This window comes from Ambystoma mexicanum, chromosome 3q (genome assembly GCF_040938575.1).
Source record: "Ambystoma mexicanum isolate Mex_15411 chromosome 3q, UKY_AmexF1_1, whole genome shotgun sequence".
Classification (NCBI taxonomy): domain Eukaryota; kingdom Metazoa; phylum Chordata; class Amphibia; order Caudata; family Ambystomatidae; genus Ambystoma; species Ambystoma mexicanum.
Window position 1 is genome coordinate 153,670,674 of NC_090926.1, and position 27,126 is coordinate 153,697,799.

General features: G+C 48.2%; 1 protein-coding gene across 1 annotated transcript in view; it reads right to left on the reverse strand.

Moving 5' to 3' along the window:
* Window positions 1-18,519: 18,519 nt before the first annotated feature.
* Window positions 18,520-27,126, reverse strand: part of CTDSP2 (CTD small phosphatase 2) — a 214,395-nt gene continuing 205,788 nt past the window's right edge. The window contains exon 8 of the mRNA XM_069653364.1: window positions 18,520-21,171. Within this exon, the coding sequence (XP_069509465.1) occupies window positions 21,046-21,171 (126 nt within the window). The 3' untranslated portion in view covers window positions 18,520-21,045. The remainder of the gene's footprint in view (window positions 21,172-27,126) is intronic.

The following is a 27,126-nucleotide window of genomic DNA, read 5'->3' on the forward strand; positions in this document are numbered from 1 at the left end:
GCATGTCTAGGACTCTGGTCTGGGCGTCCTGCCGAAAGTCTGTAGCTTTGAGCCATCCACGACGTCGAAGGCAAACGCCGTTGCCCAGCTGGCGGAACCCAGTGTCGGCGATGTCCGTCGCCACGGTGATGGCGTGGTCCGACGCCACCTCACCTTCCTGCAGGATCTCAAGGGCCTCCGCCCTCTTGTCGTCCGGCAGAAAATCCAGCAGGGGAGCTATCTTGTACCAGAGCTCCCTGTCGTAGCGGGCCACGATAGCCAAGGCGTTGGCCGCTTTAATCGTCGTCGCTGCCGACGAGATGACTCTACGTCCCATAGCATCCAATTTCTTTCCCTCGCCGTCCGGCGGGGAAGTTGATGTGGAGGCCGCACCCCCCCCCGCTTTCTTCCTGGCTGCCGCGGAGACGACGGAGTCCGGGGTAGGCTGCGCCCGGAGGCATAGGGGGGCCGTGTCCGGGACCCGGTACTTTTTCTCGTACCGGTCTCTTCTAGCTGGCGTCGTGGAAGGGTTCTTGAGGAGGGAAAGGCCCTCATCCCAAATGTCGTCCAACAGAGGCACTGCGAGGACCGTCTTCCTCTTGGCCTCGCGCCGCTGATAAAGGAAGCCTTCCTTTTTCTTCTCCTCAGGGCAGAGTTGGAAAAGCTCGGAAGCCCTGGAGATCATGGAGTGGAAAGATCCGATCTCGTCGGGCGGAGAAGCCCTGGTGGGAGGCGACGACGGAAAATCCTCGTCGTATGCCTCGTCGTCCGTACCCGTCGCTGCCGTGTCAGTCCCCGTATCATCCCCTCGGGTGGACGGGGAGGAGGGCTGGACGGGGCGCGACGGTTGAAAAGGAGGTGGTGGATGGATCCTTCTTTTCTTGGTAGGGGGAACACCAGAAGGTCCCGGTTCTGGATCCCCCGACGGGAGAGGTTCCTCCGTCGGTAACGGTAGCCTCGTCCTTATCTCGGAGCATAAGGACTGTATGGCCAACAAAATGGCCGCCGAGTTGTCTTGCGGCGCTGGCAGGGGGGAATCCGACGGGCGAGCAGGGGCCCCGTCGGTATCCTCGACGATGTCGTCGTCGTCACCTGCGTCGGGGTCCATTCCGGCGGGCTGGCCTTCTTCCACGCCTAGGCCGTGGCTTAAGACCTCGATCAGCTCCTCTTCTGAGGTTGAGGCCGAATCTACGACGACGCCCTGCCCCCCCTTCTTCTTCCCCACGGAGGGTTTCACGGGGGTCCTATCGATGGGCACAAAGGAAGACTCCCTCCGCGGAGGCAGGGAGATTCTGGGCCCTGAGGTCGCCACCACTGGTGTAGCCACCACAGGCTGAGCCAGGGCCGCCGCGACCGTTTCGATAGAGGGCTTGGTCGGATGGATCAAGGCCTTCACCACCTTAGGTGCGCTCACCGCCTTATCCTTGAGGGAGGGGGCACTGCCACGCTCCTCCTCTGCCTTAGAGCTCGACCGGGGCCTCTCCAGGAGCTTCGCCGGGTGCTCGGCCTTCCTCTTACCCGACCCAGAGCGTTGGCTCGTGGTTGATGGTGCCGGGGAGGGTGCGCCCTGCCTGGCGCCCGTAGAGCCCGACCGTTCGGCGCTCCCGGTGCCAGCGGACTCGCGGTGCTTGGCCTTATGTTGGGCCCCCGTCGCCGGGGCGCCCTCAAAGGTCTTAGAAGACCGCTCGGATTTCTTCTTCTTCTCGCCAGACGGGCTCTTACCCTCCAGCCAGTTGGCGAGACGTTGATGGCGGTCCTTCATGGTCCGTTCCGACATGTTGCCGCAAAACGCACAGTCCTTCTCCACGTGCGTCTTGTCCTCATGAAGGCAGTAAAGGCAGAAAGAGTGTTCGTCCTCCTTGAAGACGTTCTGCAGCTGGCATCCAGGGCAGACCCTGAACAGCTTTCCGGGCGTCGAGCTTCCCTTCTCCTGGGCCATCTCCGAGACCGGGCCTGAGAAGCTTCTGGAGTTCTCCGAAGCGTAGCTCGACGAAATCTTCACCCTTGAGGGGCACAGATGAATCCGACACGGGTCCCCGTTGATCGGATGTAGGATCGGTGGAGCTTGAGGCTCTTTTGACCGAAAGAATCGAAGTTTTTTTGTGAAAAAGCGCGAAAAAAGCACTAACGCTCGAGAGCAATAGCACGAGGATCCCAACACATGAACGTGCGGTAAAAATCTGAAGATGGCTGCCAGAGGCGGTGCTTAGGTAGAGGGCAGTCATTGGCTGTGGTCAGTATGACGCAGAGACCAGTGATTGGTTATTACTACGAAAGACAGATCAGAAACGAAACTGATACTGGTTTTTTCTTTACCGAGGATTCCCAGCCTGACGACGGGGAATATTCATGAGCATGTGAATCCATGCCAGACCCCATGCTGGAGAATATACATTTATGCCATGGGTTCCTGCACCTTGGTTGTTACAAGCAATGCAGGTTGATTTCCTCTTCCCTTGATAATTATTACAAGGAGGGCTTCTTTCCTGCCATCTTTGGGTTTATTCTGCTCCACCAAAACTGCTGATAATTTCTCCAATTTAATTTTCTTTCACTAGGAAAAAGGAGTTCCCTCTTACTAGCAGTACCACCCGGCGTTGCACGGGTCTGTAGCTGACATTAATGTGGGGATCTGCTATAGCTTTGTGTATGTTTCATTGTGTCATTACGTCCTATTTTTGAAGAAAAGAAAAATTGGTGATCTCCCAAAATCACCTATACTGATAGCAGAGGGCTGGACCCCACCCTGTGCAGGGCGAATGGGTGGAGTTAGTGAAATTTTACCATCTCCAGTACATCCCAGACTGGTATGCCAACCTTGGGCCACAATTTGAGCCCACCAACTCTTATGGGGCTGGAGCCAACCTCGAACATACAAACACGTCACACAAAAAGAAAATCTATATTATATATTTTATTTTATTTCTTTTTTTACAGAAAGGGGGTGAGGGGCGCACTCTGGTTCCCAGCTAGGTGTACCTTTCCGCAGTCCAGTAGATCTCCTCCTCCTAGCGCTTTCTTGCCTCTTACAATAATCAGGGAGGCAGTCTGTTCAGGTGGACTCCGCTTGTACCTCCGAATCGTGGAAGGGTTTTCCCTTTAACAGATTTTCTCTTGTCCACCAGCACAGGTTTTGAACTAGTGTTGGAGAAACGACCAATAGATCGTCCCACTGGCTGCTTGCCTGAGACCACTATTTCGCCAACCACTCCTGCATGGGGCACATGTGCAGACGTGTGTGGGACCATCATGCCTAATAAACGCATAGCTTTGCGGATGCTTATCTGGCAACAGGTTTGATACTGGGGTATTTGCTGAAGCATGTTTTGAACTCTTTCCATGAATGGAAAGGCCAAGCCTGCTCTTGTTAAAACCGCTCCTAGGAACTGTTTTGTCATGTTTGGTAGAAGACTTGACTTTTTCTCGTTTATTGAGAAACTCAATTGGAAGAGAAGGTTCATGGTCCTTTGCATGTTTAACTTGACAAGATGGGGAGATTCTCCCGTGATCAGCCAGTCGTCAGCTAGGGGTACACTGGGATTGCCTCCCTGCGCAGCTGGGCTGCCACCACCGCCAGTACCTTGGTGAATACCCTTGAGCCGAAGCGATCCTGAAGGGTAGCACCTTGAATTGGTAGTGCTGGTTTGCTATTTTGAAAAGCAAGATTCTTCTGTGCGCTGGGAACATTGAAATATGAAAATAGGCATCTTTCATATCCAATGTTGCCTTGTTATCTCCACGTTTTAGCAGGGCATTACTTCTTGTAGCATTGTCATGTGGAATTTTGGTGGCTTTACATAGGTGTTTGCAGGGCTTAAATCTAACACTGGGCGCATAGTTAGATCTTTCTTTGGCTCAAGGAAGTAGGTTGCATAAATACCCTTGTTTACCTCTTTGGACGGCACATCTCTATGGTGTGCTTGAGAAGCAACGCGTTGACCTCTTCGAGTAGGATGAGCTGTTCTTCTCTTGTTGTTTTCCTTTGGCACGGGGGATGGTTCGATGGTTTTTGGAGGAGCACCGCACAATACCCTCCTGCGACTGTTGAAAGCACCCACTTGTCTGTGGTTATTCCCTCCCATGCGTGTGTGAAGTGTGAAATCCATCCCCGTACTGGGGAGGGATGGGAGGGAACCTGTAGCGGGCTGTCATTGCTTGGGAAGCCGCGGGATCTGCGCTGGCCTCTCTGGTAACCTTGTGTCATGTCCACGCGTACGATCGGTCCACAACCATACGCGTATAGCCCTTTAAGAACACTGCAGCCAGGTGCCTGGAAGTTGGCATGGCAACGTTGGCGTCCCGTCTTCCTGTTCCTGGTATCATCAACGTCGAGTAGCACGCAACGTTGTCATATGATCTGTATTTAAGCACCTCCCACTTGTTGCCCAGTGCTTCTGATTTGTATTAGTGGCGTTTCGAAAGTGGCTTGTGTATTTCCTTGTTTCCTTGCCCTTGTTTTCCCCTCCTTGCTTCTGGAACTCTTGTGCCTTGACCCGGACCGTTTATTGGATTTTCGCCTTGGATTGCCCCTTGCTACGCGCCTGCTGGATCTGTGTTATGACCATGGAAAGCTAACGGAACTGACTTGTCTCTGCCCCTCTTGTTGTGCCGCTCTTCGATCACAACCATTTCTGAACAGTGCTTTTCTTCATCTGCTGAACTTGGAATGTATGAACTTTGGATACCTGAGATTTTGGGATAATTTGGAACACTGACTTCTGCACACGAACTAGAGACTGCCTCAGTGTACCTAGGCGTCCTCGTGCCGTCGGGTTAGGCTGTGCTTTTTCCTCTGGAAACCGGACCTGTCCCATCTTGCCTCTCTGCTTGGAACTTCCAAAGACTGCACGGACCTAACTCCGGTAAGCCTGTAAGGGGTTTCTGTTTTTTATTAATTTAGCCTTGGATAAGGGGAGGGGGCTAGATATGTATTGACTAGGACAGCATCAGTACTACCATTTATGCATCTCGTCTAACTGTATACCATTGCAAACTACGTTTTGGGTTCCGAAAGAGTGGTTGTCCTGCATATGCATTGTGATTAAACCTCGCACTTCGCTTGTAGGTTCACTGTGAGTTCCTGTCCTACATATCTCCTCTTGCCTTCTCGACACCGGCTTCTACGACATTGATCCTGTGGAAGCAGTCTCCTAGTGCAACACCTGGGTCTCATCTGGTATCCTTCTTTCCTCTGATTAGCTGCTCTGGTTGTCTGATTACAACACCAGAGGGGTACATCAGGTGGAAGAACTCGTCCACTACACTACGTGGGCAACTCGGATCCTGACATAATCAGAAGCCTTACTATGGATACCAATGAGGCATTGGCCACTATTATGCAACTAGTGGCAGATTTGCGTAAAGATATGACGGTGGCTCATACAGCTACACAACGTCGCATAGATGAGTTGCAAGCAGGTTTTCAACCCCTTGGGGCCGAAGCGCATGCCCCCGCTATCGCTTCCGGCTCAGGTGTGGTGCCTCCACAACAGGGTACTGGACCTGTTTATATGACCACCCAGTTTCCCTTAGCCCCACCGGAACGCTTCAATGGTGACCCCAAGGCTTTCCGAACCTTTTTGAATCAGTGTAGGCTGCACCTTCTGTGCCGCCCTGCCTCCTTCCCGGATTCTACTACTAAGGCAGCATTTCTGTTTTCTCAATTGGGGGGAACGGCAGCTGCCTGGGCTAATCCGTTACTGGAGGAAGGGAGTCATCTTCTCTATAACTGTGATGCTTTGATCGACGCTATGAGTCGAGTATTTGACACACGTTACGCCACACAGACTACTGATCTGGAACTACTTGGTCTTCAGCAGGGGAACATGTCCCTATTATCATATTTAGCCAAGTTCAATCAGCTTGTGGCGGAGACAGGGTGGCCCCAAGAGAGGAAGGCCTCTTTGTTTTATAAAGACTTATCAGACTCCCTTAAGGACACTCTAGCTACAGTACCCGTAATACCCACGGCTTTCAACAAACTGTTGGATTTGGTTCTACAGATCGATTCTCGACAGACAGCTAGGAAGGGAGAAAAGAGAGGGACACCTCCAGTTGTCCCTGCAACCCCTCTACCTGCTCCTGGATCCACAGAGCCTATGCAGATAGGGGCAGTTAGGGCCCCCTTATCCGCCGAAGTCAGGGAACATCGTAGAAAGAATGGTTTATGTTACTATTGTGGATCATCAGACCATTTGCTTCGAGAAGGTCTTAAAAAACCCACCAAGAAACAGGGAAATGCCAAATCCCGGTGACTGAAGGGATCCAGACGCCGTGTGGTTCCTCTGTTGGTCCCACGTTATATAGCCTCTACTGCTTGTCGGTTTCTCTTTCGACTGTTGAACTTGAGAAACTTGATGTGGTGGTGATTTTGGATTCAGGAGCTACAGGAAACTATGTGGACGCTTCTTATGCTAGGGAACTGGGTTTACCAGTGGTTCCCAAATCATGTCCTGAAGAGGTGAACGCAGTTGACGGTTCTTCGTTGATATCTGGTCTGGTAACAGAACGTACGACCGATCTCGTCATGACTACGGAGTGTGGCCATCAATAGGTCATAACGTTCGATTTGATAGCTGCACCACAGTTCAAGATTATTCTAGGTTTACCTTGGTTGAGATTGCACAACCCCTCTGTGGATTGGCATTCTGGAGAGATTAGTTTTTTCTCTGACTATTGCGGAAACAATTGCTTAACAACCCACTTAAACACTGTCAGTCCGAGTCAGATACTCTCAGAAAATGTTCATACCGTAGGGGCGGTTACTAACACTGTACTTCCTCCTATGTATAAGGAATATCGGGATGCCTTCGACGCCCGTGGGGCGGACGTGCTTCCACCGCACCAGCCTGATGACTGCTCAATTGAGCTTGTCCCCGGAGCAAAGATTCCGTCCGGGCGTATATATTCCCTGACCCCAAAGGAGGATTTAATCTTGAAGTACATTGAGAAGTCGCTGAAGTCTGGCTTCATTCGACCTTCACGTTCACCTGCTGCCTCCCCTATGTTCTTCGTCCCCAAAAGAGAAGGGGATCTCCGCCCATGTATCGACTACAGGGAACTAAATGCGGTCACTGTCCAGAATCAATACCCCATTCCTTTGATTTCGGTCTTATTAGACCAATTGGGTTCAGCTAAGCTCTTCACTAACTGGATTTGAGGGGGGCATATAACTTGGTGCGTATACGTCAGGGTGACGAGTGGAAGACCGCCTTCAAGACCAGGTATGGTCTTTTTGAGTACTATGTCATGCCCTTTGGCCTATGTAACGCTCCGGCGACCTTCCAATATTTCATCAATGAGGTTTTTCACGACATGTTGGACCAGTACCTAGTAGTTTATTTAGACGATGATCTACTCGCCATCTATCTCCACTCATATCACTCATGTTTCTAGTGTGCTCCAAAGATTAAGAGAAAATAACCTATACGCCAAATTGGATAAGTGCATGTTCCATGTGTCCGAAGTGGAATTCCTGGGCTATAATATCACTAGCCAAGGGATACAGATGAGTCGGTCCAAAGAAGCGGCCATATTGGATTGGCCCTGCCCCAACACACGAAAAGCCCTACAATCATTTCTAGGTTTAGCAAATTTTTATCAGCGTTTTGTCCATGGATTCTCTGCCATTGTGTCTCCGCTTACAGAATTAACCAGCAGCAAGCGCGAGTTTAAGCGGAATCAGGAGGCTCAACAGGCCTTCGAGACCTTGAAATCCGCTTTCACCTCTGCATCAGTGCTCCAGCATCCAAACCCATCCCTGCCATTCGTCGTGGAAGCCGATGCTTCCGACATTGCCTTAGGAGCAATCTTGTCACAACATTGCCCGGAGACCGCTGGTTTGCACCCGGTTGCCTACCATTCCAGAAAACTCACACCCTATGAGAGAAACTATACTATCACTGAGAGGGAACTTTTGGCCATTAGGGATGCCTTTATGGTATGGAGACATCATCTCCTGGGCACCCCTGAACCGGTTCAAGTGTTCACTGACCACAGGAACCTCTTAGCCCTTCCATCAGTGAAATGTACCACGGCACGCCATGCTAGATGGCATGAGTTCTTTGCCATGTTCAATTTTACCATTACTTATCATCCGGGATCTTTGAATTCCAAGGCTGATGCCCTCTCTCGTCTCCATGGAGTTTCTTAACCATCCAATCTTCAGGGTGCGCTGTTGTTACCGAATCAAGTAGTGTGTGGGTGTATGTTACGTCCCTCCCTAAAGGCTTCGATCCAGAAATGGGTCTCCACCAGTCCTCCAGAAGTCTCTACCCACGGATTGGAGATCATCTGTTCTTTGCCATACAAACCGGGAAAGCTCTATCTACCTGATTCAGACACATGGAATAGAGCCTTGCAATGGTGCCAGGACTCTGCTCTGGCTGCGCATCCGGGAATGCAGAAAACCCTAGACCTTTTGAGAAGATGGTGCTGGTGGCCTTCTATGGCTCGGGACATTAAGAGTTATGTAGCCTCCTGTGCTGTGTGTGCTCAGTGCAAGCATCAATGTGGTAAACCCGTGGGTTTGTTGCATCCTATGCCTTTACCCGACACTCCTTGGAAAATTATTTCTATGGATTTTGTTGTGGAGCTTCCATTGGTCGAGGGGTACGACACTATCTGGGTCGTTATCGACTATTTCCCCAAAATGGCACTTTTTGTACCATGTGGTGGTGTACCAACCGCTCCAACACTGGCCGAACTGTTCTTGAGGAACGTGTTTTGATTATTTGGTCTGCCTTCGGTAATAATTACGGACCGCGGGTCCCAATTCACTTCCCGTTTCTGGAAAGCCTTGACCATGACCTTGGGTATTGATGGCAGATATTCCAGCGCTTACCATCCCCAGACTGATGGTCAAACCGAGCGGTTAAACGCCACCGTGGAACAGTATCTACGTTGCCTTACCTTTCAACGTCAGGATACGTGGGTTTCTGTTCTCCCCATGGCAGAATTCACCTATAACAATTCAATACATGCCACGACACGCTTGTCCCCCTTCTTTGCCCTCTATGGACAACATCCTCGCTCCTTGCCTAGTATTAGTGATCTGCCTCCACACAATCCTGCGGCCTTTGGATGCCTGCGAAAACTATCAGACAATCATGTCTTTGTTAGAAAACAGCTAATTCAGGCCCAGCAGCTTCAGACCAAAAAGTATGCTGATGCACGCCGTACCCCGGCCCCGGAGTATCTTCTGGGCATGAAGGTGTGGTTATCTGCAATAAATTCCAGGCCGAAAAACCCTGCTGCCTCAGTTTGTGGGCCCCTACAAGGTTTTACAAGTTATCAATCCAGCCGCTATCCGCTTGGACCTTCCCTCTACATGGAAATTACACCCGGTGTTTCATGTATCCTTGGTAAAACCATGTCACCCAGCGGCCAGACTGCCTTCGCGCCCTCTGCCTATCAAGGTACAAGGGTCAGATGAACACGAAGTGGCAGCGATCTTGGATACTAAAGTTCGACGGGGCAGACGTCTCTATCTGGTCGATATGAAAGGGTACGGTCCGGAGGATCGTACCTGGGAACCTACAGAAAACATCCATGCCCTTGTTCTTCTGGCACGTTTTTGGTCCGCCCGGCGGGTGAGGGTTCCTTTGAGGGAGGATACTGTCATGTCCACGCGTACGTACGATTGATCCACGACCATACGCGTATAGCCCTTTAAGAACACTGCAGCCAGGTGCCTGGAAGTTGGCATGGCAACGTTGGCGTCCCGTCCTTTCCTGTTCCTGGTATCGTCAACGTCGAGTAGCACGTAACGTCGTCATATGATCTGTATTTAAGCACCTCCCACTTGTTTCCCAGTGCTTCGAATTTGTATTAGTGGCGTTACGAAGGTTGCTTGTGTATTTCCTTGTTTCCTTGCCCTTGTTTTCCCCTCCTTGCTTCTGGAACTCTTGTGCCTTGACCCGGACCGTTTATTGGATTTTCGCCTTGGATTGCCCCTTGCTACGTGCCTGCTGGAGCTGTGTTATGACCATGGAAAGCTAACAGAACTGTCTTGTCTCTGCCCCTCTTGTTGTGCCACTCTTCGATCACGACCATTTCTGAACAGTGCTTTTCTTCATCTGCTGAACTTGGAATGTATGAACTTTGGATACCTGAGATTTTGGGATAATTTGGAACACTGACTTCTGTACACGGACTAGAGACTGCTTCAGTGTACCTAGGCATCCTCGTGCTGTCGGGTTAGGCTGTGCTTTTTCCTCTGGAAACCGGACCTGTCCCATCTTGCCTCTCTGCTTGGAACTTCCAAAGACTGCACGGACCTTACTCCGGTAAGCCCGTAGGGGGTTTCTGTTTTTTTTTGGGATTTAGCCTTGGATAAGGGGAGGGGGCTAGATATGTATTGACTAGGACAGCATCAGTACTACCATTTATGCATCTCGTCTAACTGTATACCATTGCAAACTATGTTTTGGGTTCCGAAAGAGTGGTTGTCCTGCATATGCACATTGTGATTAAACCTCGCACTTCGCTTGTAGGTTCACTGTGGGTTCCTGTCCTACGCATCTCGTCTTGCCTTCTCGACACCGGTTTCTACGACATTGATCCTGTGGAATCAGTCTCCTAGTGCAACACCTGGGTCTAATCTGGTATGCTTCTTTCCTACGATTAGCTGCTCTGGTTGTCTGATTACAACACCAGAGGGGTACATCAGGTGGAAGAACTCGTCCACTACACTATGTGGGCAACTCGGATCCTGACAGCTTGTGACACCTGACCTTGGTTGTTCTTCCAGGAAGAATTTTGACTTGTCAGTACCCAGAGCCTCTTTGGGAATTTTGGCCACGAAAGTGGCGAAAATTGTTCCTGCCTCTCTGGCTAGGCGGTTTATTAGTTAGTTACCCGAGGGACTTGAGGGTGTCCTCTACCGCTTTGCTGAATAAGACGCCCTGAAGTCCTCCTTGGCGGACTTCAGGGCGTCCTCTACCACTTTGCTGAATAAGACTGTCAGTTCCACTGGTATGTTGAGTAAGACAATTTACTTACCTGTAACTGTTGTTCTCCAGCATGGGTCTGGCATAGATTCACATGCTCATGAATATTCCCTGTCAGGCTAGGAATCCTCAGTAAAGAAAAAAATCAGTTTCAGTTCTGAACTGTCTTTCTCCTAACAACCAATCACTAGTCTCTGGGTCAAACTGCCCCCAGCCAATGACTGCCCTCTACCTTTGCCCCTCCTCTGGCAGCCATCTTCAGATTTGGTAGCATGTAAAGTGGCAGTAGGACCAAGAGAAGAGCCGCAGAGGGGTAGGCGGGAGGGTTTGCATTCAAATCCATGCCAGACCCATGCTGGAGAACAACAGTTAAATGCAAGTAACTTGTTCCTTCTCCAGCATGGGGTCTGGCATGGAATCACATGTTCATGAATAAAGAATACATAGCAGTACACACATGCACAACCACGGGAGGTGGCAAGGCTCAAAATTAAACATCTCAACATTAAGCATATCTTACCTCCTCACCAGGCTCACCTTCAAGCGAAAAGGTTGAGCAGCACTGCTTGGCCGACTCTGGACTCCTCCCTGAAATCCATGTTGATGCAGTAGAATCTCGTGAAGGTGCGCGTCGACCTCCATGTAGCAGGCCTGCAGATGTCCAGTGGGGGCACGCCAGATAGGAACACTGTAGTTGCAGCGATCGCTGTGGTCAAGTGAGCTCTCGGATGGCCAGGCAACGGTCTGTTTGCCAACCGGTGACAGTGGGTGATGCAGCCAGAGAGCCACCTGGAAATGGAAGCCTTGGAGAGGGCCTTCCCATGATTCACAGGGCCAAAGTTCACAAAAAGTTGCAACGTCTTCCGGAAACTCTTCGTGCGGTCTACATAGAACTTCAGCGCTCTAGCCACATCCGGCGAGTGCAAAGTCCTCTCAGCCGGCGACAAAGGCATCGGGAAGAATACAGGTAACACCAAGGGCTTGTTTAGATGAAAGTCCGATGGCACCTTGGGCATGAAGGAGGGGTGCATCCGTAGCACCACCCTCGTCTCGTGGAATGTCAAATAAGTTGGTTTACAAGAGAGGGCCTGGATCTCTCCCACTCGTCATGCGGAGGTGATGGCCACAAGAAAAGCCGCTTTCCACAACAAAAAGTTCAGTGGCGCTGAATGCATCGGCTCAAACGAAGGACCCATGAGCCTAGTCAGCACCACGTCGAGCTCCCACGCCGGGGCCGTAGCCTCCACCAGCAGGAACGAGCGAAATAGTCCTTTGACAAACTCCTTGACCAATCGATGCAACCATAAAGATGATCATCCAGGAGATCTGCTGCAGCGGGAGATAGCCGCCAGATGAACTTTGATTGAAGCATGGGCCAGTCCTGCCTTGGCCAACGACAAGAAATACGGAAGCACCTGCGGAGCACTGACTCGTAGAGGGTTGATCTTCCGAGTACGGCACCAAACGGCGAACCTCTTCCACTTGTGCCCGTAGCATTTGAGAGTAGACAAAGCTCTGGCCTCGGCGAGCACCTCCTTACAATCCACTGGGCGATCACAGCCCCCAAACTCTAGTGCTGCAGGAGCCAGGCCTTAAGGTTCAGCGATCCTGGGTCGTAGTGCAGAATCGCACCTCCTTCCATAGCGAGAAGATCTGCAACCTGCGGAAGCTTATCTGGAGGCGACGTTGACCTGTCCAGGAGGTCCGGGTACCATACATGTCTCGGCCACGCCGGTGCGATGAGGATCATCCTGCAACGGGACCGTCTGAGTTGATTGATTAGTCAAAGAAGCAACGGCAACAGAAGGAACGCATATAGGAAAAGGCCGTCCCAGGGGAAAGAATGTGTCCCCCGTGCTCCCGGCTGTGGAAACCTGCTGGCGAACATCCGGCACTTGGTGTTCATCGCCGTCGCAAACAGATCGATCTGGGGATTGCCCCATCTGTGGAACAGGTGATCCACTTGGTCCTGCCGAAGTTCCCAATCGTGGCACGAGCGCAGCTCCCTGCTGAGAGTCAGTGACAGTGTTCTTCACCCCTGCCAGATGAAAAGGGATGAGGAACATCCCCTGGGCTACGGCCCAATGCCAAAGGTCCTGCACTGCATCGGAGCCACCAGAATCATTGTGACTGGTTCCTAGTGCATCTTGTGGACTATCTTGTTGAGTAGGGTAGTCGGGGAGCGGGGGAAAGCGCAGACAAATTTCCCTGACCATGTTATCCAGAGTCTGTACCCCTTGGAGCGGTTTTGCGGGCACCTAGAGGCATAATCTAGGCATGGTGTGTTCTCCAGGAGTTGCAAACAAGTCGATCACTGGGAAGCCCCCATCTGCAAAGACATTGAGAACAAGGTCTTTGTGCAATCGCCACTCGCACTCTTCGCTTAGTGGGAAGTCTCTCCTGAGCACGTCCGCCAGAAGATTGAGTTACCCTCGAACGTGTTGTGACTGGAGGAACATCTTGTGTTCGAAACCCCATACTTTCTTTGACAGTTTGGATAGCCCTGGAGTGTGCGTGCCCCCTTGCTTGTTCAGGTAATACATGGCCGTGGTACTGTCAGTGAGCACTATGACTGCCTTTCCATGGAGAGGTGTTTGAAAGGCCTTGAACACTCCTAGCAGTCCCAACAGGTTTATGTGGTTGCTTGCTACTGCTGGAGACCAAACATTGTGTGCCGTCTGATGAAGGAAATTAGCCCCCCACCCTGTCAATGCGTCGGTGGTGAGTGGCTTCTACTGTGGGGGTGGTGAAGGTTTTCCCTTGCAATCGGTTTTCCTTTGACCACCACTGCAGAGAGAGAACGAGGCTGCTGAGACAACCACTCGATCGTCCCATTGTCCGCTGGCCTGACACCATTGGCTGGAGAGCCACTCTTGCATGGGGAGCAGGGCTTGTTCTCGATCATTAACCTTAGACACTTTCTTGCGCTGGCAACATTGAAATATGAAAGTAAGCATCTTTCATATCCAATGTTCCCATGTAATCCCTCTCCATCAACATTCCTGAAATGTTGTCATTCTGAACTTTAGCAGCTTGACAAATTTGTTCGCTGGGCGCAAGTGTAGCACAGGGCACATGGTGACAACCTTTTTGGGTACAAGTAAGTACACTGAATAAATACCCTTGTTTACCTGATGAATGGGGAAGACTTATATGGCGCCCTTTTCCTGAAGGACATGCACCCCTTCCAGCAGAATCTTCAGGTGTGCTGGCGGTGGGTGTCTGTTTCTTGGTGGACAGTATTGAGGTGGCCGGTGGAACTCTTATCTTCAGCACCCACTGGTCTGAAGTGATCCCATCCCACACGTGAAAAGATGTTAAATGTCCCCTGACCGTGGAGGCGTGGGAGGGGACCCCAGACTGGTGAGTCATTTCAAAGCGGAGGCCGGGGAGCCTCTTGGGGTGGAGTTTCTGCCTCTACCCTTGCCTCTTCGCTGTCCCCTCTGCTGGTATCGGTTGTTGCCAGCTGAGCGTTGTCCGGAGGACCACGGGTTACCTCCTGTTCCATACTGGCCATGTGGAGATCAGGAAAAAGACTGGCCCCAAAAGGAATGGCGTGAGTTAGCCCCTCCCTGTTGTTAAGGTCTAGCAGTGATCTGATTAAGAGACTTAGAGTCTTGTGCTCTTTTTTCATTGTCTCCAAGTCATCCTCCACTGATTTGCCAAACAAATTTGTGTGTTCCACAGGGTTGTTTATTAATGAGGCCTGAGTCTCCTGCTTAAACCCTGAGTTCTTTAGCCAGGCGTGCCATTTGAGAAGAGAACCCTGGGCCAGAGTACGCCCCACCATCTCAGCTGCATCCAACATATTTTTCAGGATGTTGTGGGTCACCTGTCTTCCTTCCGAGATGATCGCCAGTAGGTGTGAGCGCACAGGCTCAGGACTTCTTGAGGCCTTCCTGAAGCAGGTTCCACTGCACATAACTACAACTCACAAAAAGGGTATTATGATTAGCAATTATTGTTGAATATGCTGCCGAAGTGGTGATGCATTTGCCAAGGGCGTACGTTGTTTTTTGGAGTCTTTGTCAGGTGGCGCTTCTGCAGTAGACCATGGCACCCCAGCCCTCTTCCTGGTGGTTGCAACAACCAGGGAGTCTGGAGTGGTATGCCCTCGAATGTACAAAGGGTCAGAAGGAGAGAGTCAAAACAGTTTCCCAACCAGTGGGTTGACAGCTCTTGTAAGGGAAGGTGACAGCAAAGAAGTTGCACGGCGCTTTTTGATGGAATTTAGCAGTGCGATTGCCTGACTTGTGGGGGGTTTTCCCCTTCAGAATGTCCTCAACAAAACAGCTTCCTGCGAGGCAATTTGGAAGTGGTCTGCAGCCCTTTTCAGGATTGCATTAAAAGCCATCTGATCAACAGGCAAGGAGGGAGGATCCAGACAAATTGTGCCGGGGTCAGGAGTTGGAGTGGGGAAAGCCAAGGTGCTTCCTCTGCAGGCTGGTCTTGACTCTAATCTGCGCACTGGTCAGGTATGTCCTGCCCAAACAGATTGTCTTCATGACCATAGGGATCCTCGTATCGCTCTTCTGGTTCCGAGAACTCAAAAACGTCTTCTTGGTGAGTAAGAGTTTGGCTTGAAAGCTTATGCACCTTTGGTAAAATACGGCAGAAATCCGCCTCCCTGGGTCTCTTGGGGGTAATAAACTTTTCTGAAAAGTCTACTGTGATAGTTTGTCCATGTAGTTCTCAAACCTCACTCTGGTCCACAGAGATGAACCAGAGGGGTCTTGAGGAGGGGGTGGGGAGGGAAGGGGGCAGGGGCAGGGGCGGTGGGGGGGGAAAAGGCTCTCCAGGAGGAAAATGGTCCTTAGAAGGAAGGGACTTATCAGACAAAGCCTTTGAGAGGGGCTGGCACTCCACTCGATGAGGGGGTGCTTTTTGGTCTGTTCGCCGCCAAAACAATAGCTGTGCGAGTCTTGCGTAGCTCAGGTGGATGAGAGGGGGATTTCGACGTGCCTGTAGGCGCTGTTGTGGTCTTCAGCTCCGGCGAAGCCTTTGGGGTAGACGTGTTCTTAGACTGCGCATCAGCGCTCGTGCGTTTATTTTAGAAGAGACGCCCTTAGGGGTGAATGCCCAGACACATGCAGAGACAACAGATGCGGGGAGGGAACCAGATCGTGAGGATCAGTACGCGCCATTGAAATTTTCGCTGGGCCTGTTGGCGTCTGATGCTTCCTCAACGTATCCATCGAGGGAGCTTGTGGGGTTGTATTTTTATCCTTGGGTGGTGCGGGTGTGCCCCTGTCGCCGGGGTGTGATCTCCCCATAGCAGTACCGGTGGCCTGTCTGTGGGTGGCCGGGGATGGCCAAGTGGGAACCGGATGGTTCCGCAGAAACGTCTTATGGTCTCCCCATCGGAGCCATGGCTGCTGTTAGAGTCCTTGTAACTCGAGGCGATGGCTCCTATGCGGGAACCACTCTTGGCCTGCATGGTCTAGGCCGTCCACCGTTTCGTCCGCCTATCCTTTAACGCCTTAGGACGAAAAAGTTTGCAGGATTTACAGGATCGCTCTTCATGGTCATGAGGTAAGCCCCTATTGCACTTGAGATGGGTGTCCTTCCAAGGGTATTTTCCATTACAAGACGGACAAAACGTAAATGGAGTCCTCTCTATAGCAGAGGTAAGAGGCATCAGCCAGACCAGAAAGGGAAAGAGAGGGGAAAAAGAAATGCATTCTCAGAAAATCAAACCCTGGAGCCCCACTCTCCCTACTGTATACACACAGTCGACAGCGTTGATCGATGCACCAGTTTCTGAAAGCAGTGGATGTCTTCAGCGGAGGGGTCCACCTAATAGCTGAAGATGAAAGTCAAAGACAAGACAACTATCAGTCATGGGACAAAGAAGTGACTAAATTTGCAATATTTCTCTTTCCGAGCTCTGCACAAGGTGACCAACTAGTCGGGCGGAAAAAAACAATGAGGGACCTCGACTTGTGAGGGATTTTGGGTACACTACACGTCACGTTAGGGATAGTGTTACAGGCACACCCATGTCAATGTTCCCCTTCAATCCTCGAAAGAAGGGTGCAATACTTTGCAATTACCACTAGATGTCGGACTATATGCATAGCATGTTTTTCTAAGCAGATTAACAAGCAACAGAAATCAATATATTCACTGTCTACAATGGCGCACAGATTGGGTTGATGAAAGAAAACTTTATCTAGTGACAGAGACAAGAAACCAGTGAGCCATCAGGACAGTCCCCATGGCATGTCCAAATTGTGAGGGATAATACGGAGAACCATCTCAGAGTAGTGTGGGGTGTTTGCGACAAACCTGAACAATGAGGTTTATTTAAAACACCAGATAAAATAATATTGGACATCTTTTTAGAGTTGCATGTTATGCATATTTAACCATTTGTTGCAGACAATCCAAAACCAAGACTACCTGAAGCAAAGTGAAGTTTAGAATACATTTCCTCCAAACCCCAGAACCCCAATCACCTGCCATTGCAGGAGGTTCGATTTCCCAACTCATTTGCTCTGGTCAGCAGTGCCGGTTAGGATCAACCATGATAAGAGATAAAACTATCTAAAGAAGAAGCGGAGACCAGCGGTATTTGTGGGGCTATGGTAACTATAATGGCGAAGTCACAATAGACCTGTAAAGGATTGGTGCCCGCAATTTAAAACTTTCAGAGAGGAAAAGAATGACATTTCAGACAAAAAACACAAGAGCACGGGTGTGCACAGCGTGTCAAGGTACTTACATTAGTTGTGTATATTAAATCCACAGGTGCATTGCTGCATCCAAAATGTACTTTTTGTTTAATGACAAGGGCGTATTTGTAATGAAGTCCTTTGATGCAGCTCAGTCTCCCCTGATCTTTCAGCATCAGCTTAGTGTTCTTTTTCCATCATCTGGTTCTGTCAGGGAAACCGCCATGAAAGAAATATCATACAGAAAGACAGGCAATTTCCACAGGGTTCTGCCAACTTCAGATGGCTATTTGGACATGAGCATCAAGAACAAAAACACACTTCAGGAGCCTGAAAGACACCTTGGTAGGACAGGACATCTCCTGGAGTGCAAGGGGCTCCAAGGGTGCTCTTTCACGCAGCCACCGGCCTACAGTAACTATCTGAAGTCCCACCCTGTAGCAAGTGTTAAATTAAGAATAGTAAATAAGAGCTTTACCACTGACTCAACAGTAGCTGGTGGAAGGGTATGGACCTTCCTGTCAATAACAAAATAAAAGCGGCAATGGTTAATTGGGCAGATGGATGACCGTCAAACATGCCATGGTGGCTGCAAATGTTTCAACCTCTCCACTGGTCTTAGACAATTTCTTTGGAAGCACAAGATGAAAGCGATACTGGGCACCTCGATGCTACCTTCCAAAAAAAAGGCAAGGATGGGCAAGACAAACCTAAAATGAATGTTGCTTAGCCTGTACGAGGTAAGGATGCCACAGAGAAACTCTAAACAATGACAGCTGGAGAATTTCTATTCAAATATGTTGTTTAAGTGGATGAGCATACATGTCCCAGTCACACCAAATAGCCCACAGCAGGTTTCCCTGCATCACAAAGCACACTACAATGACTCCATAGCATAACAAACACTTTGAGCCCTCTTTTTCGTTTGTGTCTTTTACTGGCATATAAGATTTTTATCTGAAGCATAGAAAACAGACCCACTTTACTGACAGTTTATAACAATGCAGACGACTTTAAAACCTGCTCTTAAGTCCATATTGCAATAGTTGAGATGCCAGAGCTGTGGCCAGAAATTCTTGAAGTCACCCGGGGCCATGCCTTGGGAGTAAAATGTCATTTTTTCCTGTAAGCTGGCACGCAGTTTTAAAAACAGGATCCGCCACCATGGATGCTCATCCGATCGGAACGCAAAACAATCCCAGTGAGGGATTGCTCTTCTGCATCACTGGAGAGCTTCAAGGTTACTCTAGAGCAAGGTCACACACTGGCACAAAGCCACAATTATTATTTGACCTGCTAACTCACGTGCAAGGTATTTGATAGAACCTAGTTGGCCCCACTGCCTTCCCTGAAAAGCATCCTTACATTTTGGCCAGGGGAAAGACCCCAGAATAGCTCAAGAAACCAAGCACAATAGGGCTGGACTCTTACGTTACCCATCAGAAGTGACTTTGGATAATGTGTAAACGGAGAACGGTTTAGAAAGGGCACTTTAACACAGCTGGCCCCAGTTTTTTTATTTTTAAAAATGATAGCCCTGCTACTCATTTAGGAATCACAAATGTCTTCACTGAAGCCCCCGTTCATCTTTTCTGTCACTTTAAGCATTCCTTATTCTAGAAAGAAGTCAGGGCTACTCTTGGGCCCTTTCCAGTGATGCGTTTCCCTTTGTACTCTCCCCAACCTCGCCCAGGGCTCGGTTTCCCAAAGTCTCCATTTAACATGGTGACACTGCTGCGGGAATTTCAAACCAGGCATGGCCAATTGCCATGCAGGCTAATGGGGGAATATATAACATTTCAATATCAAACCAAAATTCTTATGTAAATTACAACTATAAGGCTAAATATTAAGAGACTAACATCACTGGAAGAAAAATAAAAAGGAAGTAAAGGGCAAACAAAAAGTTCGAGTCACCTCAGACAGAACCTGCTCCTGTAATGTCAAAGCTTTTACAGATTAAACACAGGAGCAGCGAAGCCGGTTTGCCACAAAGGGATTCTAGATTTAATTCTACCAACAAAGTTTCTCTTGGATGAAGACTAAAACGGATCTGCTCGTCTATGCTATCGTGCACACACACGGCAGTGTGTTTTCCTTAAAAAAAAAAAACAAAAAAAAATTTAAAAAAGAATAGTACTTGCCTGGCCAAATTTACCAGACCCTGGCATACAAATATTTTTAAAACAAATTTACAAAAACGATCTTTTTTTAACATTGCATCAAATTATATAGGATGGGGAGTGCTTTATAATGTGTTGTGTTTATTAAAATACCACCAGTAGAAAATGTGGTACCTATTTGGAAAAGGAAAAATATATTTTTTGTTTAACTTACATTTCTTTCGTCCAGAAAAGAATCACAGAAGGCTGTGGAAACAAATCCTCTATGTTTTTCCTTTAGACAAAAAGATGTTTCCCTAACTCCTAAAAAAAAAAAAAAAAAAAAAAAAAAAAGTTTTAAAGCAGGCCGCCAAGACCAAATTAGTTTCAGATCCAGAGAGCCAGTGTTTGCTCTGCCAACCCCACAGAGTAGAGTTCTAAAAAAGTATCCAAAATCAGTACAATAAAAAATGCTTTCACCTAAAAACAAGACCCTGAGATCTGTCAGGCAAGAACGTGTTTCTTACAAATAGACGGCGGTATCTCATTGAAGAGTGGCCTGAGGAATAGTGGAGTTTAGGCCCCCACGCAGCACCAAAATTCATGACTAAGTGCTGTTCCTACGAATCATACAAATGGATTTGAAAACAATACACCATTTCCCAGTAATGACCCCACTCTCTCCTTTTCAGTGTCTTAAAAAAATAAACCCTATAAAAGCAGAACCTCTCATCTTTGGACCCCATTTGTCTAAGCTGCAGTGTATTCAGACACAGTACAGCACCGTCTGAGCCAGCTGGGAAGGGCATTGGGGAAGTGGCTAGAGATGATGGGCATGGCCATGCCAGCTCTTGTATTCCTTTCCTTCCTGCCCAACTATCCTCCCACCCCCACAAACGTACAATGACCTTCACTAAGACAGCAATGGCAAACTGCCCAATGTTTCATTGCAAACTTTCTCCATCCGACCTCCAGCTGTGACCGGAGCTTTATTGTACGGTATCTCGAACATCTGTCCATCGGGAGCCCTTGGTTATGGCTGATACTCCAGCACACAGAAACAGCAAGATGTCCATCCTTGAAAGCAGTGTGACCCCCCTCCCCAGGGTCAGGGTGTCCAAGGATCCAGCAGCAAACTGCTGAACATTAGGAAGTGATGCTTTGGGCATTCTGTCCAGCAAGCCGTACCCACTGCTTTGCGTTCAGCCGACTTCCCATCTCGGGGACGCCACACATTCTCCACCTCATCTTAGAGACCCTCTTCCGTGGCTGAACCTTAAAGGCACTGTGATTGATAAGCAGTTCCCAGAAGAAAGAATGCCAATGTTGGCACGGGTGGATTTAGGGTGTGCGCAGATGGCCCAGGCTTGAGTAGATATCCTCAGTTTCGCTGAGCTCTTCAAAGATCGGGATCAGGCTGAGCAACTCCGTGTCGGCCATGTCATCGAACCAGGACTGCACAGGCACCTCGAGAGAAAACAAAGTAAATTAGGGGAAGGAGAATGCAAAACATACTGAGTTGAGATCATCAGCTTAATGGAAAACATTGATCAAGAACACATTCAGTTTTCTGAAAATATATGCTAAAAGGTGATGTCGAAACTGATCCGCATTCCACATGTGCAGGTTAATGCACATTGGAATATGTGCAGCAGGTGTGGTTTTGCCTGTTTAAAATGGAGGTTGTTTGATGAAACATTTCACACAAAAAGGTGGGTATGTAGGTAAGCCTAGCAAGTATAAACAATACAGGTGTGTTTTTATGTTGTGGGTTCAATGTAAATAAACATCCAGAAAATGTTCACACTAGCCTCAGTAAGCTTCCATCTTACGACATTGTAGTCTCATATTGAGTGTCCCACTAGGCAGCACTGATACCAAATATATCAAATGTACGTGGGCGCAACCTTTTCAGTGCCATTAGCAAGGGTCTCCCTTCAACCTCTGTTAAAAAGGTTACTTACGTGTAACCATTTTTCAGGTTGATATATTGGTTACAGATGTACACGATGTGAATTGGGCTGCCATCTAGGAGGTGGAACTGAGAATATGGTCTGGCAATTGAAAAAGCAAAAGTGTGTGCCATCAACTCAAGTGTTTTTGACATGGACCAGAAACAGAAGTAGCCATGGTTTGCATCATTTTCACATTCTTTTTGGCTCTATGTGAATTTAGTTGAGATCAAATTTTTGGTTAGTGTCCCCCTCTATTAACGTGTGGGTTCCAATCACAAATGAAACCCTTATGGAGTGTTCTCCTGGCTGCCTCCTCTGCCTGGGCGCAGAACGGCAAGCCAAAAACATGTGTAGCACTGGTGGTTCCTGGGATTCAAGGGTGTTTTGGGAGTGCAGTAACAAACTACCCTCTCACAAAATGGGTGGGTGTGTGACACTATATATTAAACACACCTTCCTGTGGCAAATCAAGATTATTGTGATTATTGGTCTGGAGTATTACACAGAGTTTTAGCTTGGTTGTTGACAAGGGCATTCCTGTAATGTAGGAAAAAGTGGCTACCCACAATACTTCTAACATCAAGCCCCCTTCCGTTAGTGTTTACAGGGTGCCAACGGGCTTCACAAAAGTAATACACAGCATACTTCTATTGTGTACTCCCTTAATAGTTAAGCCACTCTTCTATTATACAGTCACTAATTTTACCCCCGCCCCGGATTTTCCTTCCATCCTAAAACAGCAAAACAAATATGTAAATATACATAGGTTTATGTTTTTAGCCATCTACTACGGGGAGGCAGGTATGGGCAAATACGGCTCTAAAATTCTGCAGAAACACCATTACTGTTAAGTAACATATTCCTTTTGTACTCTACAACCGGTTTTATGACATGCTGTGCATAGACTACCCAATTCGTTAGGTGTGTCTTTTGGTTGAGATCAGTACAAAGGAAAACATAATTCCATAAAACTGCCTGTCCCACATGGGATTCTGCTGGTCTGTTATCAATACATAAATGTTGCAGAGGGTGAGCACAGAGCTCCACATTGTGGCTTTGCATATGGAGCCTAGTGGTACACTAGCAAAGGCGCCATCGTTATCCCCGTTGAGTGTGCTTTGATTGCATCTGGCAACTGTTTGCTAGCCAATAGCACTCTTGAATGCATGGCACTATGCCCTCTAGCAAGGATAGTGGTTCTGATAAGGTTGCCTCTTTTTGTGATGCTAAAAGCAACGAGTTGACTAGTCTTTCTGGTCCCTTTCATTCTTTGAATGTAAATAATTACAGGTATACAGCGTGGGCACGCATAGCATTCATTTGTGGTTACTTGAAGAAAACTAGTAAACTCACTGTTTGGTTGATACGAAATTTAGATATTATTAATGCATTCTGAAGGCTCCCTTGTCCTCGTGTATTGCAAGGAAAGTCATCTGCAGAGAAAGCCTGCTCACTGTATGGTCTGCAGTGATTTCAACAGAGTGCCACGATAAGAATTAGATACTTGCTCGAGCATTTATTGCAGTGGTTTGCAAGGCAGCACCATGAACCCTTTAACCTTATTTAGATCCCATGTTGGTGCTAGTTCATATGGCATACAACACACAACCTACCTTTACCAGATTTTGAAATGGCAATATCATGCCATTTGGCTTGTGTGCCTCTTAATATTTCCATGCACTTTGCTGGCAAGACCAAGTGGTCAAAATCACTCATCTCAGTGTTAATGGGGAGGTCTTGCACTGGTAAATGCAGATCCGGATGTGGTTTAATTGCTGTTGCTATCCCCATGCTTATCAGGTGCGAGTACCAACTTGATTAACTAAGTGATAAGTCACCTTCAGTCTTGATTTATCAGTTGTACAGGTGTGGAAGCATATACTAATGCCTTATGCCATCTGTCATTTACACTGAGCACATCACTGGCCTAGTGGTCTGCAAGCACCAAGCTGGCTCATGTGCAATTGGATTGTGACTCTGCCCAGAGTGAAAAAAACAGACCATGGTTTGTGGAATGAAAAAGGAAAAGAATACTGGAAGCATGATAGAGAAAGGGAGAGCAAAGATAGCAATTGATTTCACAGCAACAAGGGGAAGAGAACATGGAGTTCCTGTTCCACCACCACTGATGCAGCATCGGACAGGAGCAAACCCTCACCCAACCCTGAGGTACCAGCAACTCATGAAAAATGCAACAGAACAAACACATTTATTATTGAAAAGAATAGACAAAATCCGAGAGACCATTGAACCAACCTCTCACAGCATTAGCATCCCTTGCACCACAGCACGCACACTGCCCCTCTGCACCGAATTCTGTACTCTCTTTCACCTGGATCTCCTAAAAATGATTGCCTCTGGCAATCCAACTCCTTTCTCTGAGAATAGAATTCCGGCCTCCATCATTAAACAATTGACAGGCCCGGCACTCAATGAGCTCCTCAACATCATCAATGCCAACGTCTTTTGAAAAAACCAACCCTACATCCAGACGACCTGGACAACTACAGACCCATTATGAACCTACCGTTTATGGTCTTGAATTGGTTTACCTCCTACCTCTCAGGCAGATACCAGGCTGTCAAGATGAACTTGTTGCGTTCTAACCGACTCCAGGCCTCCTGCGGAGTCCCCCAAGGCTTCATCCTCTTACCAATCCTTTTTAACCTTTACATGGAGCCTCTATGCACTCGCCTCAAAGATCCAATATAGCCATCCACCAATACACAGATAATACTCTAGCTGTACATGAGAGTAAATGGTGCGCAGGACATAATTTGTCTCTGCGATTACCTACCCATCATCCAGTCCTGATGTCGACTGCCCATCTCAAACTAAGCCCATCCAAGACTGACTTCGTCCTCATCAATCCACCCGGCAAAAAACAACTTGTCCAACAATGGTTCAATGATATGCACCTAGAAGGATTTGATCCACAATTCTCAGCCTGACCCAGGATTTCAGCCCTTAAAACATTTTTTTTAAATCTAACTCTTAATCCCACTTCAGAACTTCGGGGCCGTGGTGCAGGTCCTTGTGGTCTCGCACACAGATGTGAGACATTTTCTCCGGCCAGGGCTCCCAGCTGCTCACTTGGCTCCCCTAAAAGCAGTCCACCACGCTGCAGCACGTCTTATTACAGGAGTGCAGGACTTCAACCGAATTACCCCCTCCCCCATCCTATGCGAACTACATTGGCTTCCACTCCAAGCCAGGATACTGTCCAAGACGGCATGTATCATCTACAAAGCGTACCTGGCGGCTAAGCTCCACACAACTGGTGGCATGCACTCCTCATGAAGCAAATCGACCAACCGGCTTGAATCTCAACTTGCTCGCAAAGAGGACCCACAAACAATCTTTCTCTTGTCATGTACCCACCCATCCATCCATCCATCCATCCATCCATTGTCGGCTTGAAAAGTCTCCACAATTCTCCAATTTCGCAAAACTATCAAAACATGGCTCTTTTAACAACTCCTGACCAAGGACTAATTCCAATAGACGCACATACCGATGCAAACATCACAGTACTGCATTACTGTTAAAAAATGACTGTCCAAATGCTGGGTACCCACATTCTATACAGTGCTCTGCTGGTCTCGACCTACGTCTGCGCTTTAAACAATAAAATAAAATAATTTCATAATGGGGTTGAGTGATAGCTGGGATCCAGCTGATCCACAGTGCATTGCCTAGAGACCCAGGTTGTGGGTACTTTGAGGCAAAGTGCAGGCATTTGGCACCCCCTTTTGTGGTCAAATAGATCTTTGTCTAAGGTCCCCCAAGTGACAAATATATTTGCCAATGTTCGTTCATTTCGCCCTCATGTCCCTCCCGAGTAGGCAGCAGAGCTAGTCTGCTAGGTGATTGCTGATCCCCATTTGTGCTACTGGTGTAGAGGAGCAAACCTGTGCGTCATTGATAGAACCCACCCACTCACCTCCGATCTATTGGATTAACAGGAAGACACTGTGCATGACACCAGATATTATTCCAATACTGCATCAATGCATCAAGTGTACGAGAGAAGTTATGCACTCAGACAACCGTACCAAATGTAGCCCCCGAAATGAATTGGTAGCAGGAGATTTGCAGACACCACTGAACATCAAAGAGCTGTAAAGAAAAGCTGACAGGTGCAACGTGATGCACAAGGAGAAAACGTGATGACGCACCAAAATGATATAAGAATACTTAAAGAACGAAGATCTAACTGAAGAAGCAAAGGAACATACAAGTGAGAAGAAATCACACATACAAAGAAGATTGTCACAAGGACAATATAACCATTTTTTTGTCTACTTTTGGGATTCCCGGGTCTCCCCCGAACCCCAGGTCCCCACCCATTCTTGTCTTGTGGCGGCTGGAAACAATTGTGTATAGGCGCCATACAAAGGTCCAACAAAATAAAAAAAATAAAGATAAGTAATTAGATGAGTAGTAAAGGTATATACACAGAAACGCAAGGTTGATGAGTCATAAAGAAGCATACTGCAGTATAAAATATAAAACGGGTAAAGCAGCCATGTTGAAAAGATGGACGTCATCTCCGAATAACAGTAAGCGAAGAGCTTGAAGGAGAGACACCAGGGCTGCAGAGCTGACAGATGCTGGAAATTCAAATTCATGCATGAACAAAGAATAGCTGTTGAACAAACACCAAGGATGCCACAGCAAGAAGTAACTGGAGTGTACAAAGGAGGTCAACATATTCTGCTTAGATTAAGTAAATGAGTGCACATTTGTGAATGCCAGATATTGACAATTAAAGATGCAGAAAAGCATATGTGATAAGGAGCAGCCAAGTGTCTAGAGGCCTAAGAGGGTAATGACATAATCAAATCAAATAGCACTAAACAGAAGGCGAAATTGACAAAATCATGGTCTCTTCACACGTGGTACAAGACCAGAAAACAAAGCCTATTCTTAAAGCCCTGGACGAAGAAAACGATGTACCTGAACTCCCCTTAAAGTTCCAAAGAAGAGAACATCTAGTAAGGTCAAGTACAAAGAAGGGGCCTTGGCTGAAGAGATGGTAGACTAATTAGGCAAGTGGGCGGTAGTCGACTTTTCTGCACCTAGGTTTCGTTTTGCTTACGTGCTGCTGGTGACGCCAGTGTTCAATGTTGGGAGAAGATTGAAATGTTAATGGATATTTGTACCGCGCACTATCACCACCGGAGTGGTCCCCTGGCGCTCTGGCGGCTCTGAAAAAAAGAAGGTGGGAGAGTTAGCGGGAATAAACTGGAAAAGTGCAATGGGGCAGTGATGTGCTGTTGGCGGCCTCAGCCCGGTGGGTCTGTTGGCTGGGCTTGGGGCGCTTTCCTTTCGGTAGGCGTTGTGTACTGTTGTGCAAATCTGTGTTTTGTTTGTTGTTGCAGTGTAGTGAAGTTTGTGCGGTTTGTTGTGCTATAGAGTTGTGGTTGTGTTTGTTTAGAGTCTGAGAGGTGTATGCAGAGGGATG